Source organism: Arachis duranensis, chromosome 7 (assembly GCF_000817695.3).
Source record: "Arachis duranensis cultivar V14167 chromosome 7, aradu.V14167.gnm2.J7QH, whole genome shotgun sequence".
Lineage (NCBI taxonomy): Eukaryota > Viridiplantae > Streptophyta > Magnoliopsida > Fabales > Fabaceae > Arachis > Arachis duranensis.
The window spans coordinates 69,853,140-69,869,750 of NC_029778.3; the positions used below are offsets into that span (position 1 = coordinate 69,853,140).

The 16,611-nt window shown below is 34.7% G+C and overlaps 2 protein-coding genes and 1 long non-coding RNA gene across 4 annotated transcripts; 1 reads left to right on the top strand and 2 right to left on the bottom strand.

Annotated features, from left to right (window-relative positions):
* Window positions 1-663: 663 nt before the first annotated feature.
* LOC107458563 (BTB/POZ domain-containing protein At1g04390) lies at window positions 664-7,697 on the bottom strand. 2 transcript variants are annotated; one of them, XM_016076780.3, is made up of 9 exons: window positions 7,396-7,692; window positions 6,988-7,126; window positions 6,245-6,752; window positions 6,016-6,146; window positions 5,488-5,930; window positions 4,234-5,364; window positions 3,735-3,887; window positions 1,894-2,731; window positions 664-1,066 (listed from the first exon to the last, which is right to left on the bottom strand). In XM_016076780.3, the coding sequence occupies exons 1-8, from the start codon at window positions 7,500-7,502 to the stop codon at window positions 2,287-2,289; spliced, it is 3,057 nt and encodes a 1,018-aa protein (XP_015932266.1). In that variant the 5' UTR covers window positions 7,503-7,692; the 3' UTR covers window positions 664-1,066; window positions 1,894-2,286. The 2 variants fall into 2 exon arrangements, with proteins under 2 accessions (XP_015932266.1, XP_015932267.1); XM_016076781.3 differs by lacking the exon at window positions 664-1,066 and having other exon boundaries at window positions 2,548-2,731; window positions 4,229-5,364; window positions 7,396-7,697.
* A 691-nt stretch (window positions 7,698-8,388) lies between these two features.
* On the top strand, window positions 8,389-10,766 carry LOC107458575 (pentatricopeptide repeat-containing protein At1g79080, chloroplastic). The gene has a single exon (XM_052251698.1). It carries the CDS (start codon window positions 8,793-8,795, stop codon window positions 10,488-10,490), a length of 1,698 nt encoding a protein of 565 aa, XP_052107658.1. The 5' UTR covers window positions 8,389-8,792; the 3' UTR covers window positions 10,491-10,766.
* A 1,478-nt stretch (window positions 10,767-12,244) lies between these two features.
* LOC107458577 (uncharacterized) lies at window positions 12,245-14,088 on the bottom strand. Its single transcript, XR_001586068.3, has 2 exons — window positions 13,891-14,088; window positions 12,245-12,555 (listed from the first exon to the last, which is right to left on the bottom strand). It is a non-coding gene; the product is annotated as an uncharacterized LOC107458577 (long non-coding RNA).
* Window positions 14,089-16,611: the final 2,523 nt, after the last annotated feature.

Below are 16,611 nucleotides of genomic sequence, written 5' to 3' on the forward strand. Positions count from 1 at the left end.
CCATCGTATAATAACAAATGAATCGAAAATTGTGTTCATAAAACAACACTGATTTTAGCAAAGAAGAATATGATTATTCATTATCAGTTTTTTCAATTGCATTAGATACCATTCCATTCCATTTAATTCAAAATTGTTGAAGAATGAAATTAGATAAAATAAAGAACGATCCAACCCTCGTCCACTTGATTCGATTCTGGAGAATAATCCAAATCGCTCTCATTCAACTGATTTGAATTTGAATCATTCATTGTTTTGGAACCCCAGTCGATTTAAAAAAAAAACTAATGTAGATCAAAGTTTGAAGAGAAAGAGAATAAAATTAGAGGAGAACACAACAAAATTGAAAAAGAAAACAAAAATCTAAAGAGAAAAAGACAATAATCTGACGAAAACACAGAAAAATCATAGAGAAAGAAAATGTTTACTTTGAAGAGGAACGAAAAAAGAAAGATTTATGTTAAGTCTGTTATAAATGGTGTGACAGATGACTCTAAATCACTTGGTTGAATTTAATTAATAAAACCACTTGAATACAAAACATTATTAATTTTTTATTGTATATTAGAACCCAATTAAATACAAAACACATACATATTAAATGATTATTGAATAAATATCGTATCTAGAATATATCTAACGACAATTTAACAAAATCTCCGTCATTCATAGTACATTATTGTTTTCTATCAAGGTCAAAGGTCAAAGTTGTAGGACTAAGCACACTTGTGAAGTGTTAATGAGTTACATCATGAAGGAAGTGTCTCAACATTTGACAAGATATTAATTACACTGTAATTATATGTAGTTTGTGTGAACCACTATTTCTGTTATTTAGATTTATATACATTGAAGGAGTATATCTCCAAGAAACACTTAATAAACCACATTCTTCCTCTACACTACAAGAACCTCATCATTCACGAAACTTTCTGATGGTACACTACTTCAGTCTTCAGCATGGTCTAAAATATGTTTGGCAATAAAATAGCATGCAACAAAATCAACTTTTGTTCCAATCTTGATACACTGGCAGGCTTCCAAGTTTGAATTAATTACCAGATACCTGAAACAGCCAACAGAGTTAAAAACTACAGGGAAATGAGAATCTCACAAGAATCGATAAATATTCAACCTGAACTAGTGTGATAATGCGAGTCATGTCTTTTGTTTGTTTGTTTGTTTGTTTTTTTTCTTTAGTGTGTTTCTTTTTTCCCTCAACACTTACAGATATCATTGGTGTAGCTCCACGTATTCAAATACATCAACAGAATTAGTTTCATTTTAGTTAGTTTCATTTTAATAATTTTAATATAGTTCCCTTTCTAAGTAAATAACCTATGCAGCATGTTATCCAATCAAAACCAAATAAACAAAAATAATTACAATAAGCAAGAATGCTATTCAAACAATTAAAGTTCAAGGAAATGATTTTACTAATCTATTTTAATGCATAAACATATTCCAATTCTCGGCCTCATCAATCACGTTAATTTTGAGAAACCACTTGAAGTTTTTCCAGTCCCTTGTTGCACTTTTTGGCATGGAAAAGCAAAAGCAATCAATACACTTTGTTTTGGAACAAATAGAAAACACAAACCAATTCCTTGCACAACATGGGCAAAGTTTAATTTTTGTATCCTACTTAGAATGAATACATCACAGCCTAATTTTAATGAGGAAAGCGTGTCCACCTTCATCTATCTACAATTATGAACTTTTTATCATATAAAATCTTAGGGAGGTATGAATTTGTTAGCATATGACATACCGTGTAGCTAAAACAGGATAAAAAGTTTCTTGAAGCACATAACTTGCATTCGGTAAAGCTATTGACAATTTGACATAACAATCATAACTAGCTAGAATGCATTGATTATACAAAATACATACCAATAAAGTTGAGGAAGGTATAAGTGATCATCTATTTGAATGATTTTGACTCCGAGCCTTGACCTGTAACACCACAAAGAATTGATTGAAAGACAAGATTCAACTAAGGTCCATTACTCCTCTAGTTGCCAAAACAGATTGAGATAGATGCATGAATAAAATCCCATCCCACATGATAACGCATCTTGCATAGTCCTTCCCTGGATCCTGTGCTAACGCAAGATGCTTGTGCACCGGGCTGCTCTTTTTTTTATTGCTCTTTATCTTCTCACTCAACTAATACACTTAAAATAACCGTCTAAAAAAGTTAGTCAGCAGACCTAAACAGGAAATACAATTTTCAGCTGATATAGTGTCTCCCAACACATCTCTTGAATCTCCCATATCTACAAATCACCTAGAGCAATTTCCACCTTCTTGTGCGAACCGAATAGAAGCAGAATAAATTAAGTGAACTAAAGCTTCATCAAATTCTTCAAGATCACTAGAATCTCGTAATTGACGATATGAAGGAGCCATGAAATTCGCTGCAATGTCAACCAACTTCCACAAAGAGAGATTGTATGCCATTTTGATTATCCTAGCAGACAAGTGCCTGGCAGAATCAAGGCAAGACACAATCACATTCCAACTAGCTTCCTGAATACTTTCCAACATCCAAAACTCAGCAAGCCAATTAAGTTCCACATATGGTTGCAGATTGAATAGCTTTTGTTCATCATCCATATTATCCCACAAACATCCAGCGGGAGGATTTGGCAGATTATTGGAATAAAACCACTGTACTAGTTTGATCAATGCTTCCCAGCTAATAGCAACCTTGATGACTTGTGAATGACTGCAAAAATAATTCGAGATTGAAGACAAACCGCAAGGGAAACATAGAATAAATGAAAATGATAAAGGCAACAAAAATTATAGCAACCAGAGAAGGCTCATACAGATTCTTATCAGAAACCGAAAAAAATCCTTGCATAATCGGCCATGAAGCCCTAAACATGAAAACTTGAGAGTTCAAATGCACTTAGAATATATGTACATAATGCAAAAAGTGACAACACTGAACATGATTCCCAAATAAGTCACTTCCAACCAATTCTGGTATAAAATTATTTATAACTTTACAAGCAAGAACATGCATCTTCCTGTATCAAACACTATTATATTAGAAAATATTTGTGTGGAGAATAGTTGCACAGAGGCAGGGCCTTAACCAGTATATAAACACCGAACAGTTTACATCAAGTCATCAACCTTTGCCCACTTAGAATGACATAAAAGCATACAATCACATCTTCCCTTATGATAGAAACCCAAGGGGTACTAAGGGATTTTATTAAAGTCTTCGAAGAGGAGACAATATGCTGCGAAGATAGAGAAGGATCTGCAGCAGCATCGAATGCGGACCACAGCTTCCTCACTCAGTATGTAACCGCTGCACTGTCATATTTGGGAAGCAGGGAATATCGGGAAAAATTCACTGTTCTTTTCCAGGAAAAAATTGAGTTAGACCTGAGCATACACTATGCTCTCGTTCTATCTTTCACCATTAACTTCTGTTTTTGACTTTTTCCCTCGATTGGTCATCTTTTTTAAACATGCATTCATATACATTTTTTGGTTGTTAGCTTAATGATTATTTCCATTTACCAATTCTATTATATGATCGTGTATTTCAATGTTCATGAGTTCTAGCCTCAATAAGGCAAAGGAGCAAACACAGAACTTAATTTAAATACCGGGATGTAATTTTTACAATTTGCATATTAGAAAAGCTTTAAAGTAAAAGAAATATAAACTCTCAAATTCCAGATTATATAGGAGAGCAATTTGATAATCACCTCTCTTGCATTCCTGATCGGAATAAACCTTGTAAATATTCACAGCCAGACTGCAATATAACTTTGTGAACATGCGAATGTGGCACCGAGTTAGAACAAAAATTGCATGTCCACCCAACAAGTTCATTTGTTTCAGCTTCCAATATGACATCCCTGAAAAGAGAAATCGATATAATTAGAATTCCTCTTCAAAACTCATTTGAAACAAATATTAGCAACATCTAAGTTAGGAATGACTAGTTAGCAAGTTCAAATTAATGACTAAATATTATCCTATGTCAGAAACTATTTAAAGGATTATTGCCCTTTCAGTAACAGAATATCCATTAGAAGTTGTAATATATAGAATGAACAACAAAATATCTATATCAACTAAAAAAAATGAAAATTTGAGATAAATAAAGATTGAAATAGACATAAGAAAAAGAAAACACAAGATTACACCAATCACATGCTATTCTAAATGTATATAAGAAGCTGATCAAGAAGCAAACCATACGAAAAACAACTTCCAACAGAATTGAGAGCTGAAGTAAGATTCAAGCAGGGGAAAGGTGTGCCCCACTCAGGACATTGTCTATAGAGTAGTTGCAGAAAGGGCTGCAGATTGCAGCGTTTAGCAAGAATTTTCAACTTTTTTACCATGTCTTCCTCTGCCTGCAAGCATCCCAAGTAAACATATTCCAACAACAGCACCAATGCTTCATAATCAACATGAGCAGATAAACGAACCTCTCTCATAGTCTCTCCATATTTATCTGTTCCCTCTTCACAATTCTTGCTACTAGTCAAGATTTCACAAGGCAGAAGCGATGGACATCTGACAGCAAGAATAACACCATTAACATTGACAGAAGCCCCATTTGCCACAATGAGTCGCAAATCCGCATATTCTTCCTGATTAAGGGATTTCCCAATCCATTTTGCTAATTCATTAGGGAAACCATAACATCCAAAATAGCTTAGAATATATGAAGCATACCATCTCACTCCAGGACTTAAACAGGTGCTACTACAAGTCTCATGAAGCTTGTTGAGTAATTGAGCTTTAATGTATGTCACTGCTGTGGTGAATTTCTGAGTATGATCTTGTAAAAGGCTACACTGATGAACAAATGAAGACAAGGCCCACAAACCATAAAAAAGGAGCACATTGGAACCTTCCCAATCTTCTTTATCAATGCAGCAACATGACCTTTCATGAAATGATGTAAGCAAATGAGGAGCCATGCTAGGCCTTTCCATATGAATGTCATTACTTAAACATCGTTTGACAATAAGAACAACTGCTTTCATTGCTTTGCTTTCAATGATACATTTTTGATATTCAGGTAAACTTGAGAGAGAATTTAACCCAATCAAGTTAATAACAAGTTGAAGTTTATCGGATGACCCATAGCTTGCCAGGGACGATGTGTAATCTAGAGTATGTATTAAGCTTTTCAAGCTCGGAATACCTATTACTTTCATTCTATCAGATAATACAAGCCTTGCATGTGAAGAAATGTGATTACATGGAGAATAAATCATCATTAATACAGCCCTTGATACTGGTTCACTTTGGAAATTATCATCAACATCATTTTGACATATTCGGCACCATTTTTGAATTGTGTCAACAAAAGTCAGACTACAGGAAAAGGAGACTCGAATTAGCAAATTTAGAAAGCACAAAAAAAAATCAAGGCATAGTATCAATGCTAACAATCATATTAAAGTCTCAAGAAATGATTATAGAAGGAATATAATTTACCATGCACACGTAATTAGTGTGTTGATGTGGAGCTCACTTCCATAGGTATAAGGGTTGAAATTTTCTCCACAATGTATCATAAGGCACCCAAGAATGTCCCACAGATAACTCCTCAGACCAAGATGATAATTAGATTTTAAACTCTTGTTTGCTGTGGATATCTGTTCTTCCAAAGACAAGACATGCTCAGATGACTTATCTTGAATATTTTCTAGTACAAGATTAAGGAGGACTCTATCAATACCATGTTCCCAAAACCTGATATGATGATCACCATCCCAACGGGTAATTAGACCCAATTGACATGCTTCCAATAATAAGGAACCATGGTTGATCCCTCCCTTTTTGGAACTCAATCCTGTTTCTCTCATCCCACAAATTATGGCATTGACAAGTGCATCACCACACAAATTCCTCATACGTATGAAATTCTCTTGGCATCTCTAAGCATCAAAACTACTTTGTTAGTGACAATACTATATATACTGGAATGTTTATTAGAGAGAATATGAATTATTAGTTTATTACCAATAGACATCGAGCGAGCTTAAACCCCTCTATTCGAACAACCTGAGGGTTTGATTTTTCCATGGCCTGCACAACCATCTCTACAAATACTCCATCTTCTATAAGTTTTTTGGCTACAAAATCGCATAAAGCTGGTAAAACAAATAGTAAATTAGTTTACATAAATAATGGAAGACAATAAAGGAAGCATCATTATACATCGGGGGAAGGTTCAGGGATATGTTAATACCTAAAGATGTGTACATCTTTAAAAGTACAAGTTTAACAGAACTATCTGTCACCATGTGCATGTCTGCTAAAGCTTTCATAAGTTTAACATCACTCGAAACAGGGAACCTAGATTGAGGCCACCGCCACAGGATTGTGCTCAATAGTGAACCCATCTGTTCAAAATACTCAATTTTTTTTGCACCACCAGCAAAGTCTTTTATATTTCCAACAATATGACTGGCAATCGCTGTGTCTTTGAGGGCTTCCATAACTGTCCTCTCACTTGTAGCACTCAAATTAGAGACCACCAAATTCAAGGCATTAGCACAATCTATTGCAACCTCTACTTGGTGCGAAGAGATTAAGGATGATAGGCAACAGACAAGTTCCACTATACGAGATTGCAATAGTGAATTCGGCAAAATACTAACTAACTTCACTGCAACATTTGATGCCATGCTTAATAAGGGACCACTTTTGCCTTCAAGAATACATAATAAAGCTCCCAAAACATCAGATACAGATTCCTGAAAAATCATAAGTTCATAACACAAGAAATTACTGTTTCAATGTGATTGAATCTCAAACATCAGGCCAAGGTCAACACTGTATAAAGTATAAATCCATCTATGAAAACAAAAACAAAAATAAAAGATATCACGTATATTTAAGAAGTTCAGTAAATTGGCAGAAAATCCAAGTTTATATGTTCATACAATGCATGATTATAGCAAAAGAAAATAAAATTTGCAAGTCCCAAACCTTTACAATAGTATGACGCGTGGCACGTGCATCTCCTGAGATAGAATCAAGAAATGCATTAATTGACCGAAGAACATTCTTCTGCACTTCAATGTTAGCGCATTGCCACTTCCAAGTATTTGTCTTCTCATCAAAATATCTGCCACAATTCACATTTCACAGAGCGAAAAATAAATAACTAAATAAAAATTCAGGAACAAATAACAATATTCTAAACAACAACCACTATTATTAATCCCTTCAGGCAGAATTTAAATGAAGAGCAAACGTCCAAATTGGTCTTCAGAAGGAACGTGGGGCATCAAAATAATTCTTTACGAAGATTTCATAACACCAATTAGGTATTGAAAACACAATAGCATGAAGAGAGCCAGAGATTAACAGAGGAGCTGCGGTTTGAGTTGGAACCTGGTTCCGAGGTTCAAGGCATGAAGGAGACGTTGATGGAGGGTTTGAATTTGCACACTGATGGAACGACTGTTGATTGGTTTCATTGTGGAACTGCAATCGTTCATTAAACTATACACACTGTTCTTCGAGTTTGTGTGAAGAACAAAGAAGGGAAGAATACTCTATTTGGGCCTTTTCGAGAAGCTCAGCGTGCGTTCCGCGTGAGGCCTTAGTGGAAGTTGAAACACCGCCATGCCACAGGATTTCAGATAAACCGTGGAAATCATTCAAATGAGTCAAATTGCAAACTTCGAAAAATTATATAGAACCCTAGAGAGGTATGGGATTTTATTTTAAAATAAATAATTTAATTATTTTAGTTATTAAAGAAATAATTTGTATTTTTTATTATAAAAATCATTTTTTTAATAAATAAAACGAATTAACTAAATACTATAGTCATAAAAATAAATAACTATATAACTAAAATGAATAAAAAAATACCAACATATAAAAAAAAAAAGAAAAGCAAAAAAAATAGAATTAAAAAGAGAAGAGATATGCAATTTCAAGAGATATACAATCTCAAGAAATTATATTCACGAACTCTTTTTATATAAAGAAGAGATTTTAGAAATCGTTACTCACGTTTATAAATTAAAAAAAAATCTAATTAAAAAAAAGAAACCGACATTACCAATAAAAAAAATTGTGAGACTGTCGTTTTTATAGAAGAAAAAATTTTGTCCTACTTCAAATTGTTAGTGACATTTTGATATATTTTTTGTCCTCTTCCCAAATTATTATCACAATTTTTTGTGACAAGTCCGTATGCATTACACCAAATTAATGTAATATCACCGTATTACGCACTACTCATTTTATAATATCCAAAGAAAAAATTAGCCTCTAACATCTTATTATGTTATTATTGACTAATTTTCAGTTGTTCTCAAATGAGTCAAATCTCAAATTTATCCGTTACTTGGTGAGGTAGCGAAAAGTGAAACGGGTTTTGTTTTACACTTTTACTCAAGGGCCTGTTGGATTTTCAACCCGAACTTGCGTTTTAGGTTTTCACAGGCACAATACGTGGAAACAGAACAACTTCGGATAACACGGAAAAAGCGTGGCTATGGTCGGGACAAAGGTGAAGCTGCTCAATCACAAAGACCAAGTCCCTTTTTAAAATTTTCTTTTTGCATTTTTCTCACTGATATCTCTTTTTCTTCGTTCTTGTGAAGGATTGATACTTAGTGTAATCTGACAGCAAAACCATTCGTAGTAGCTGTGATTTCTTGCCTAGAAAAACCAACCCCAAATGTTGAATCGTTGATTTTATTTTTATTATTATTTGTTTGGTTTCCATATGCAAAGTTTAACTAGTTTTTACCATCATTGCTGCTACTTCAATCATGGCTTCACTGCTGAACACAGTGTCCCCTGCTGCGAATTTTCATGCAAAAGCAAAAAGAAATGCTCCTGGTTTCTTCCATTCCCATGCCCCAAATTTCCATTCTTTGTCGCTTAACAAGGGTTTTTCCAGAGTTTTGGCATCAACCCAAGTCACAGTTTCCCCAAAAGATGCTGTTTTCACACTTCCCAATTGGAGGGTTGGGAAGAGTGACCAGAAGAGTAAGGAGCTTAGGATGAACGATGCATTTCTTCAGTTGGAATATATGGTGGAGAAGGGACACAAGCCTGATGTAATTCAAGTAACGCAGCTTTTGTATGATCTTTGCAAGGCAAATAAGTCTAGGAAAGCTGTTAGGGTGATGGAGATGACAGTAGGTTCCGGCGTTATACCTGATGCGTCTTCGTACACATTCTTGGTGAATTATTTGTGCAAGAGAGGGAATGTTGGCTATGCAATGCAGTTGGTTGAGAAAATGGAGGCACATGGTTTTCCAACTAATACTGTTACTTATAACACGCTGGTTAAAGGGCTTTGTATGCATGGGAATTTGAACCAAAGCTTGCAGCTTTTGGATCGGCTAATCAAGAAGGGGCTGGTGCCAAATGCATTCACGTATTGTTCCTTGCTCGAAGCTGCTTATAAGGAACGGGGAGTAGACAAAGCCATGAATCTCCTAGATGAGATAATTGCCAAGGGTGGAGAGCTTAATTTGGTTAGTTACAATGTTTTGTTAACTGGATTGTGCAAGGAAGGTAGAATTGAAGAAGCTATTCGGTTCTTTCGGGAGTTTCCTGCAAAAGGATTAAGTCCGAGTGTTGTGAGTTATAACATTTTGCTAAGGAGTTTGTGCTATGATGGGCGATGGCAGGAGGCGAATGAGCTTTTGGCAGAGATGGTTAAAGAAGGCCAGTCTCCCTCGGTAGTTACTTATAACATATTAATCACTTCTCTTTCGCTCCGGGGGAAAACAGAACAAGCTTTCGAAGTTTTAGATGAAATGATACGGAGTGGATTCAAGATGACGGCTACAAGCTATAATCCGATTATTTCCCGTCTATGCAAGGAAGGGAAAGTGGATCTTGTAGTTCAGTGTCTAGACCAAATGATTTATCGACGTTGTCAACCTAATGAAGGTACATACAATGCTATTGCGACACTCTGTGAGGAGGGGAAGGTGCAGGAGGCATTCTTTATAATTCAAAGCTTGGGTAATAAACAAAACTACACTATGCATGAGTTTTACAAAACTGTGATTTCAAGCCTGTGTAGGAAAGGGAACACATATCCAGCTTTTCAAATGTTATATGAAATGACAAAGTATGGATTCGTATCAGATTCCTATACGTATTCATCTTTGGTAAGAGGAATGTGTAGGGAGGGAATGCTAGACGGGGCCATTGAGATATTTAGGATCTTGGAGGAAAATGGCTATACTCCTGATGTTGATAACTACAATGCACTTATACTTGGATTTTGCAAATCTCGAAGAACAGACACGGCAATGCAGATAGTTCAGATGATGATCAATAAAGGATGTGTGCCTAATGAGACAACCTATACCATTATTGTTGAAGGGCTCGCTTTCGATGGAGAAATGGATATGGCAGCGGAGATTTCGAAAGCATTATATTTGAAAGAAGCTCTGAGCCAAAGCACTTTTGAAAGACTTTCTATGCAGTATGACTTCAAGGAATGAATGTAAAGACATATACCATCAAAGTATATAACAGAAAGTAAGTAGGGTCTTGACTAGTTTTCTTTGCCTGGGTACTTGATTACCTATGATTAAGTTAAAGGAAGTTCCATGATGCTTGAATTTTGATTTTATTGATGTTCAGAGTTGAAGAGTAAGACACTAGTACAGAACTAACATTGGTTTGGTTAATTAAAGCATCTTAGTTACTTGTTTGAATAATTGGTATTTTTGGTTTGTTGTGTATATGCAGCTAACATGATAACTTGACCAATGCAATGCTGCATATTTTTTAGTAATTTTTATTTTATATTCTCCTTCCATTTGCCAGAACATGAAGGATGAGAGCTGATCATCACTTAGTGATTCGGCAGTTTATGTGAACAATAGTGTGATCTTGAGTTCTTGACACTGATACTTGTTATGAAGGCATGAAGCAATTGCCTGAAGAGGAGTGTTGTTGATTCCAGGCAGTGAAATTAAGCATTTTAGTTTTGGTAATAGTTCCTATTTGACATGACAACAACATACCAATTGAAAGAAGCTCAATTGCCCTAAGATTAATATTTGAATACAATTATAGGATGCAAATCAAGAACATAAACCTAAAAACATGATTAGGTAGATACTACAACCTTCCTAATTAGGGGATTTTTTTGGTGAAGAGTTGAATTGGGCAAAGAATGAAGATTTTTACAAACGTGTAATACACATGATAATTTTTTTTAGTGATTTTTTGTTTACTAAAGAAAATAATCTTCTCTCTTCACCAAAACATTACTCTTCATAACATTACCCTCCTAATTATCCTCGTAATACTTTAGTCTCACTTGTGCGTATGCAAATGCATGGTTGCAAATTGCTAAGTACCATGACTAAATACACGCTAATGGGAGAGAGAAGCTAAAAGAGATTAGATTCTTGTATTATATGCATATCCTTAACAACTGTCTTCAGCAATTACGGTGGTTTACTTCAAGGAAATTGTTGTGTTATGCATTATGAACAAATCTATAATTGTAGATCTTATGATGAAATTTCAACAGATTCGTCTATTGTTAAAATGTTTTCAACCAAAGATCCTATTCCTTGATGCTCAAAACACTTGGTGAGGAAGGAGATAAATGAGAACAAAATTTTCCATCCCATTGGATATACACCAACACTGTTAAACCTAAAATAGAGAAGCTAGCAAGTTCTCATTAGGTTTTTCAGCCAAAATTTCAATAAAACATCACTTAAAGCATCTTTGCTCATATGTGTTTGTTTTCATGTTCACTTGTGCAAGACCACGGCACGTGTTATCTTCCACTTTTCATCCCTCTTTTCAGTGACAGCATGGCACCACTATTGCTTGTCAGATCGTTACCCCTCCCAAGTCTAGCATTTTCGTTGAGCTCGACTTCAATATTGAAAAGCTTAATTATAGAACTCCACAAATAACATCCACATCTTTCTTCTTTTTCACTATCCCAATTCAACCAACCATGAGAATGTAAAAAAAATGGACAGGTAGAATTGGGAAACAGCCATGAGAATTGAAGATGTAAAAGGAGGGGGTAAAAAAAATGATTGACAATAGAGGTGAGCCTGCAGGCACCAGCGTGGCGCAGCAGGTTGAAGCTTCAGGAGGCTTGCAATAAGCATGGTGGCAGTTGCAGCTTCCATCCTTATGTTCAAAATGAAAATGATGGCAAAAAAATACCAAGCCTAGCACAAAGAAGAAAATAAATAGATCTTCATGCAACTCAGAGAAATAGAAATACTAATATAAGTCATTCAGATACCAATAAATATAGAAAAACAAGTACTCAGTACATGTTTTAATACCAAAAACTGTCAGAATTACAGCTAAACACACTCATAATAAGTCTTTAATTTCAATACTGCTAAACTAAAAGTCTAGAGAGAACCCCCTTCCCCTATGCATAACAGCCTTAGAAGACCAGAGGCCAGTCTTACATCAGGTGGAAGAAGCTAGTCTCATTCGGAATACAAGCCTCTACTTAGATCTCTGTCTCATCTTTCGGCGCTTCCTCTTCAATCTCCTCATGCGCTTCTTCTTCCACTGGTGAATAAAAACATTTTGTTAGACTACAAGAAATGCAAAAACACAAACTAAGGAGTAAGGACACATGATAATAATAGTTATCAGGTTTCATCTTTAGCCTTGGCAACAGGCCCAATTTTCTGTACTCTTAAGTTACATGCCAATCATTAAGCTCAACAATAACATTAATGCAGCTCAATTTACTTAACAGTTAACAAAACGCTCCACAATGACAATTCAATCAAGTGCAAAACAAATAGAGACTACCAGCAAGTTGGCATCAGAGAACAAATAAGAATATACCTTAAATTATCTTCAATTATTTACAATGAAAATTTCGAATTTCACACAAGTGCGATACAAAGAGTGAACACCAAAATTGGTCCCAACAAATTCCAGATACGAAAGATTGGTCCTTCCATCACTTTCAATAATATTTTTAACATACGTGATAGACAAATAAGTTCCTAACAAATTTTCTTACAAGACAAGTAGGTCTCGAAAAATATCATTAAAAGATAATTTAGTCCTCTTAACGGGACCAATCCATCTCAAGGACTTCTAGAATAATAAAAATTTGTTGGGACCAATTTGGGTGTTTACTAAAGATACAAAAATATATCTTTTAATGCATGTTAAGAAATCACATCCATTTTCAGCTTGAAGACAGTCAAAAACTGAAACAATAATCAGCATGCTAGCACATTACAAGCACAGTACAGAACCTAAAAATCAAGCCTAAGTTCCTAACCATAACCAACAGGAGTTAATGCTAACATAACCAATAAAAATCAAACACCTCCACTGGCATCTCAAAGTGAACAACATTCAATCACATCTACGAAAATTCTAAATTAACGCATTGGTTTTCCACATATTTTCTCAAAAGAAATTTTTTCTCAAATTTGTCTGGCAGGTCTAGATAAATCTTTTAAAACAAATCAGATGACAATGACACTTCAGGAATAAATAAAGAAGTTCATAATACACGAATATTGTGTTCAAGAATCAATTCCGAAAAGCAAAGATTTATAAAGAAAAAAAAATCGAAATATAATACCCATAAACAAGAAAAAAAAGGATATAATTTACTTTTCCAGATCAAAAACAAACAACTAAATAAAGCAAACATCGTATTATCATTCCAGGTTTCATAACGAGTTCATCTGCAACTCATCCATTAACAAAGATAATAACTTTTTTACAAGATTTTAAAATCCCAATCGACCTCCGATCCTTTAACCAAAATAAAACTGAAAGAGTTAAAAACACTAAATACAAACAATTTTTTCGGGAAAAAATTACACAAAATCCATCACAACTCCAAAACTGAAATCGAAAGAAAGGTTTTACCTTAGCTCTCATGTTGGCTGACGAAGGTTCTCACGTTTTCCAGGAACAATGGCGGATTTCACAGGTTCAGAAACCTGATGGTAATGATGTAAAACCCTCGTTTGTCGAATTTATAGGGCTGCCTTTCGTGAAATGCGGAACCCTAATACTCGTATGGGCCACTCCGTAATTTGGGTTGACCATAAATTGGATTGAGAGTTTAGACCAAGGTTGCGAAAACCAAACCGGTCAATGAACCGGTGAGGTAATTGGTTCATCGGTTCAGTGGTTCGATTAGGTTCAATCGGAGTTCAATCGGTTTAATTAAATATTAAATAAAATTATTAAAAATTTAATATATAATTTTAAATTCAATAATTTCTAAGTCAAAAAAATTTAATATGAAAATAATTTTAGAGTTATACTTCAACGTGAGACTAAAAAGTATTATACCTCAAATTTTGATAAATTTATTAATAAGGTTTGGTTGACTAATGTATACTAGTTAAACACGGACAAAATTACAACTGCACAATTATAAGAACTCATAAATTGACTAATGTATACTAGTTAAACACGGACAAAATTACAACTGCACAATTATAAGAACTCATAACAATGAACCAAAAATTAGAGAGATAAGCACGGTGGATACAATTTGTTCTTAATGTATAATATAATTTTTTTTCTACAATGAAACCAGAAGCACTAATAATTTTTTTCCTCCCCTGATTGGTTAGCTGCTAAGCTTTAAACATGTTAAGAAACCAAACTAGTGAACCTTTAATACAGTAGGTTTAGGAATGTAACAATATAATCGGCAACAACAGCAGATCCTAGGTAATGGAATGTGGTGGTGTACTGGTGTCCTCATTGACAATTTGGAATACACCAATTTCAACTTCTAAATGGACCTTTTTCTTCCCAAGCTTCTGTTCTAACTTTAACCCGCCAAGTTTTCTAAAGGCATTTGCCACTCGTCTGACCATATCTTCATCGGGTTTTACCTGCAACTCCTCCATGTCTGCAAAATATCTAACTTACAAACATGATAGCTCCATTTCAAAGCATAAAAGAATTAACCTTATAATTGCTGAACAACTTGCATCAAGGTATAGTAAGATTGATAGTACAATAAAAATATACCTCAATCATCTTTTCTGGCAAATGATGATGATCATATAATGTGACCATTCTAGAAAACAATCTCTTTGAGACAGAACGTGTGTGAGCATGTACAATCATATTCCACAATGCCATGATTGATTGAATTGGGTGAGAAATTTGCAATGGCTAAAGAAGTTGATCCGAATTCAAAATTCTGAAATCCAAATTACAAATTACATACAAAATCCAAAATCCAAAATCCAACTTTTAGAATGATTAATTCATATAATTCAGAATTCAAATCAAGAATACAGACTAATAAACAAATAAAGAATTCAGCAACCAAAATCATGAAGCAGCAACTCATTTCATCATGAACAAATCCTGGACAGATACCAAATCATGAACAGCAACTCAAACAGAATTTTTCTGATGACCTCATCATGAATCCAGATAACAAATCATGAATCCAGATAACAAAACATGAACACAGCTAACAAAACATGAACACAGACTTAACAAATCATGAACAGAAAAATTATAAAATCAAGCACAGATAACAAATCATGAACGAATCGCAAGCTAATAAATCATAAAATCAATCACAGAAAATCAGAAGGCAGCGAGGTGGAAAGAGGAGGCGACGATTAAATAGGAGGCGAGGTGGAAGGCAAAGTATTACCGGCGGCGAGTAAGGAAGACGATGGAGGAGGAAGCTCGGCGACGACGATGGAGGAGAGGAGCTCGGCGATGACGAAGAGGGGCTGTGGGACGGCGAAGAGGGGCTGTGGGATGTGGGATGCGGTGGCGATGGCAGTGGGATGCGGTGGTGATGGTGGTGGCTATGCGACGGCGAAGAGGGGCTGCTCCATCGTGGGTGGCTATGCGACGGTGGGTCTGCCCGTGGTGGCTATGGTGTCTCTTGTGAGAGTGTGAAAGTTGAGAGTTGAGACTGAGATTAGGGTTCGTGGCTTTCATGCGTTTAGCTTGTCTTGTTTCTTTTTTTTTTTACCTTCAAAACGACGCCGTTTTAAAGTTTAATATCCAAACCAAAAACCGCTAAAAAATCGAACGGTTTTTTCGATTTACCGGTTAACTGTCGATTCGATCGATTTTCTCACCGGTTTTTTGTCAGACGGTTTCTGACCTTACTCGGACCGACTAAGTGACCGGTTCCAATTTTTCTGGTTGAACCGGCCGGTCCGGTTTGGTTTTCAGAACCATAGTTTAGACTTTACCCTTTTCTTTTTTTTAGGTGATAAAATTCAGAAATTAATTTTAATATGGATTGATAAATAGTTTTACGCAGATAAATGTTATTCATGTTGTGATAAGAATCATCACGTACATGGATGTTAATTCTCAAAAAAAGATGAATTTAATGAAAGTTGAAAAATAATGATCATTTATATATATAAATAAAGTATCAATCTGAAATAAATACACAGTAATAATAAAATATTTTTTTTGTAATTTTTTATTTTTTTCTTTAGGTTCTTAAATTGCAATATATATAATATTAATGAATAAATAAGTTATTTCTATTATTACAGTGAGATAATTATATTAGTGAATATTAATACTAGAGTCTTTTATTTATACTTTTTTATTTTATATTTATTATATTTTTTATTT

Excerpts from the sequence above, each read along its gene's own strand:
- LOC107458575 (XM_052251698.1), top strand. The coding sequence starts at position 8,793 with ATGGCTTCACTGCTGAACACAGTGTCCCCTGCTGCGAATTTTCATGCA.
- LOC107458563 (XM_016076780.3), bottom strand. The coding sequence starts at position 7,502 with ATGAACGATTGCAGTTCCACAATGAAACCAATCAACAGTCGTTCCATC. Across the intron at positions 7,127-7,395 it reads GCCTTGAACCTCGGAACCAG|ATATTTTGATGAGAAGACAA; the intron begins GTTCCAACTCAA and ends GAATTGTGGCAG. Across the intron at positions 5,931-6,015 it reads AGCTCGCTCGATGTCTATTG|AGATGCCAAGAGAATTTCAT; the intron begins GTAATAAACTAA and ends TTTGATGCTTAG.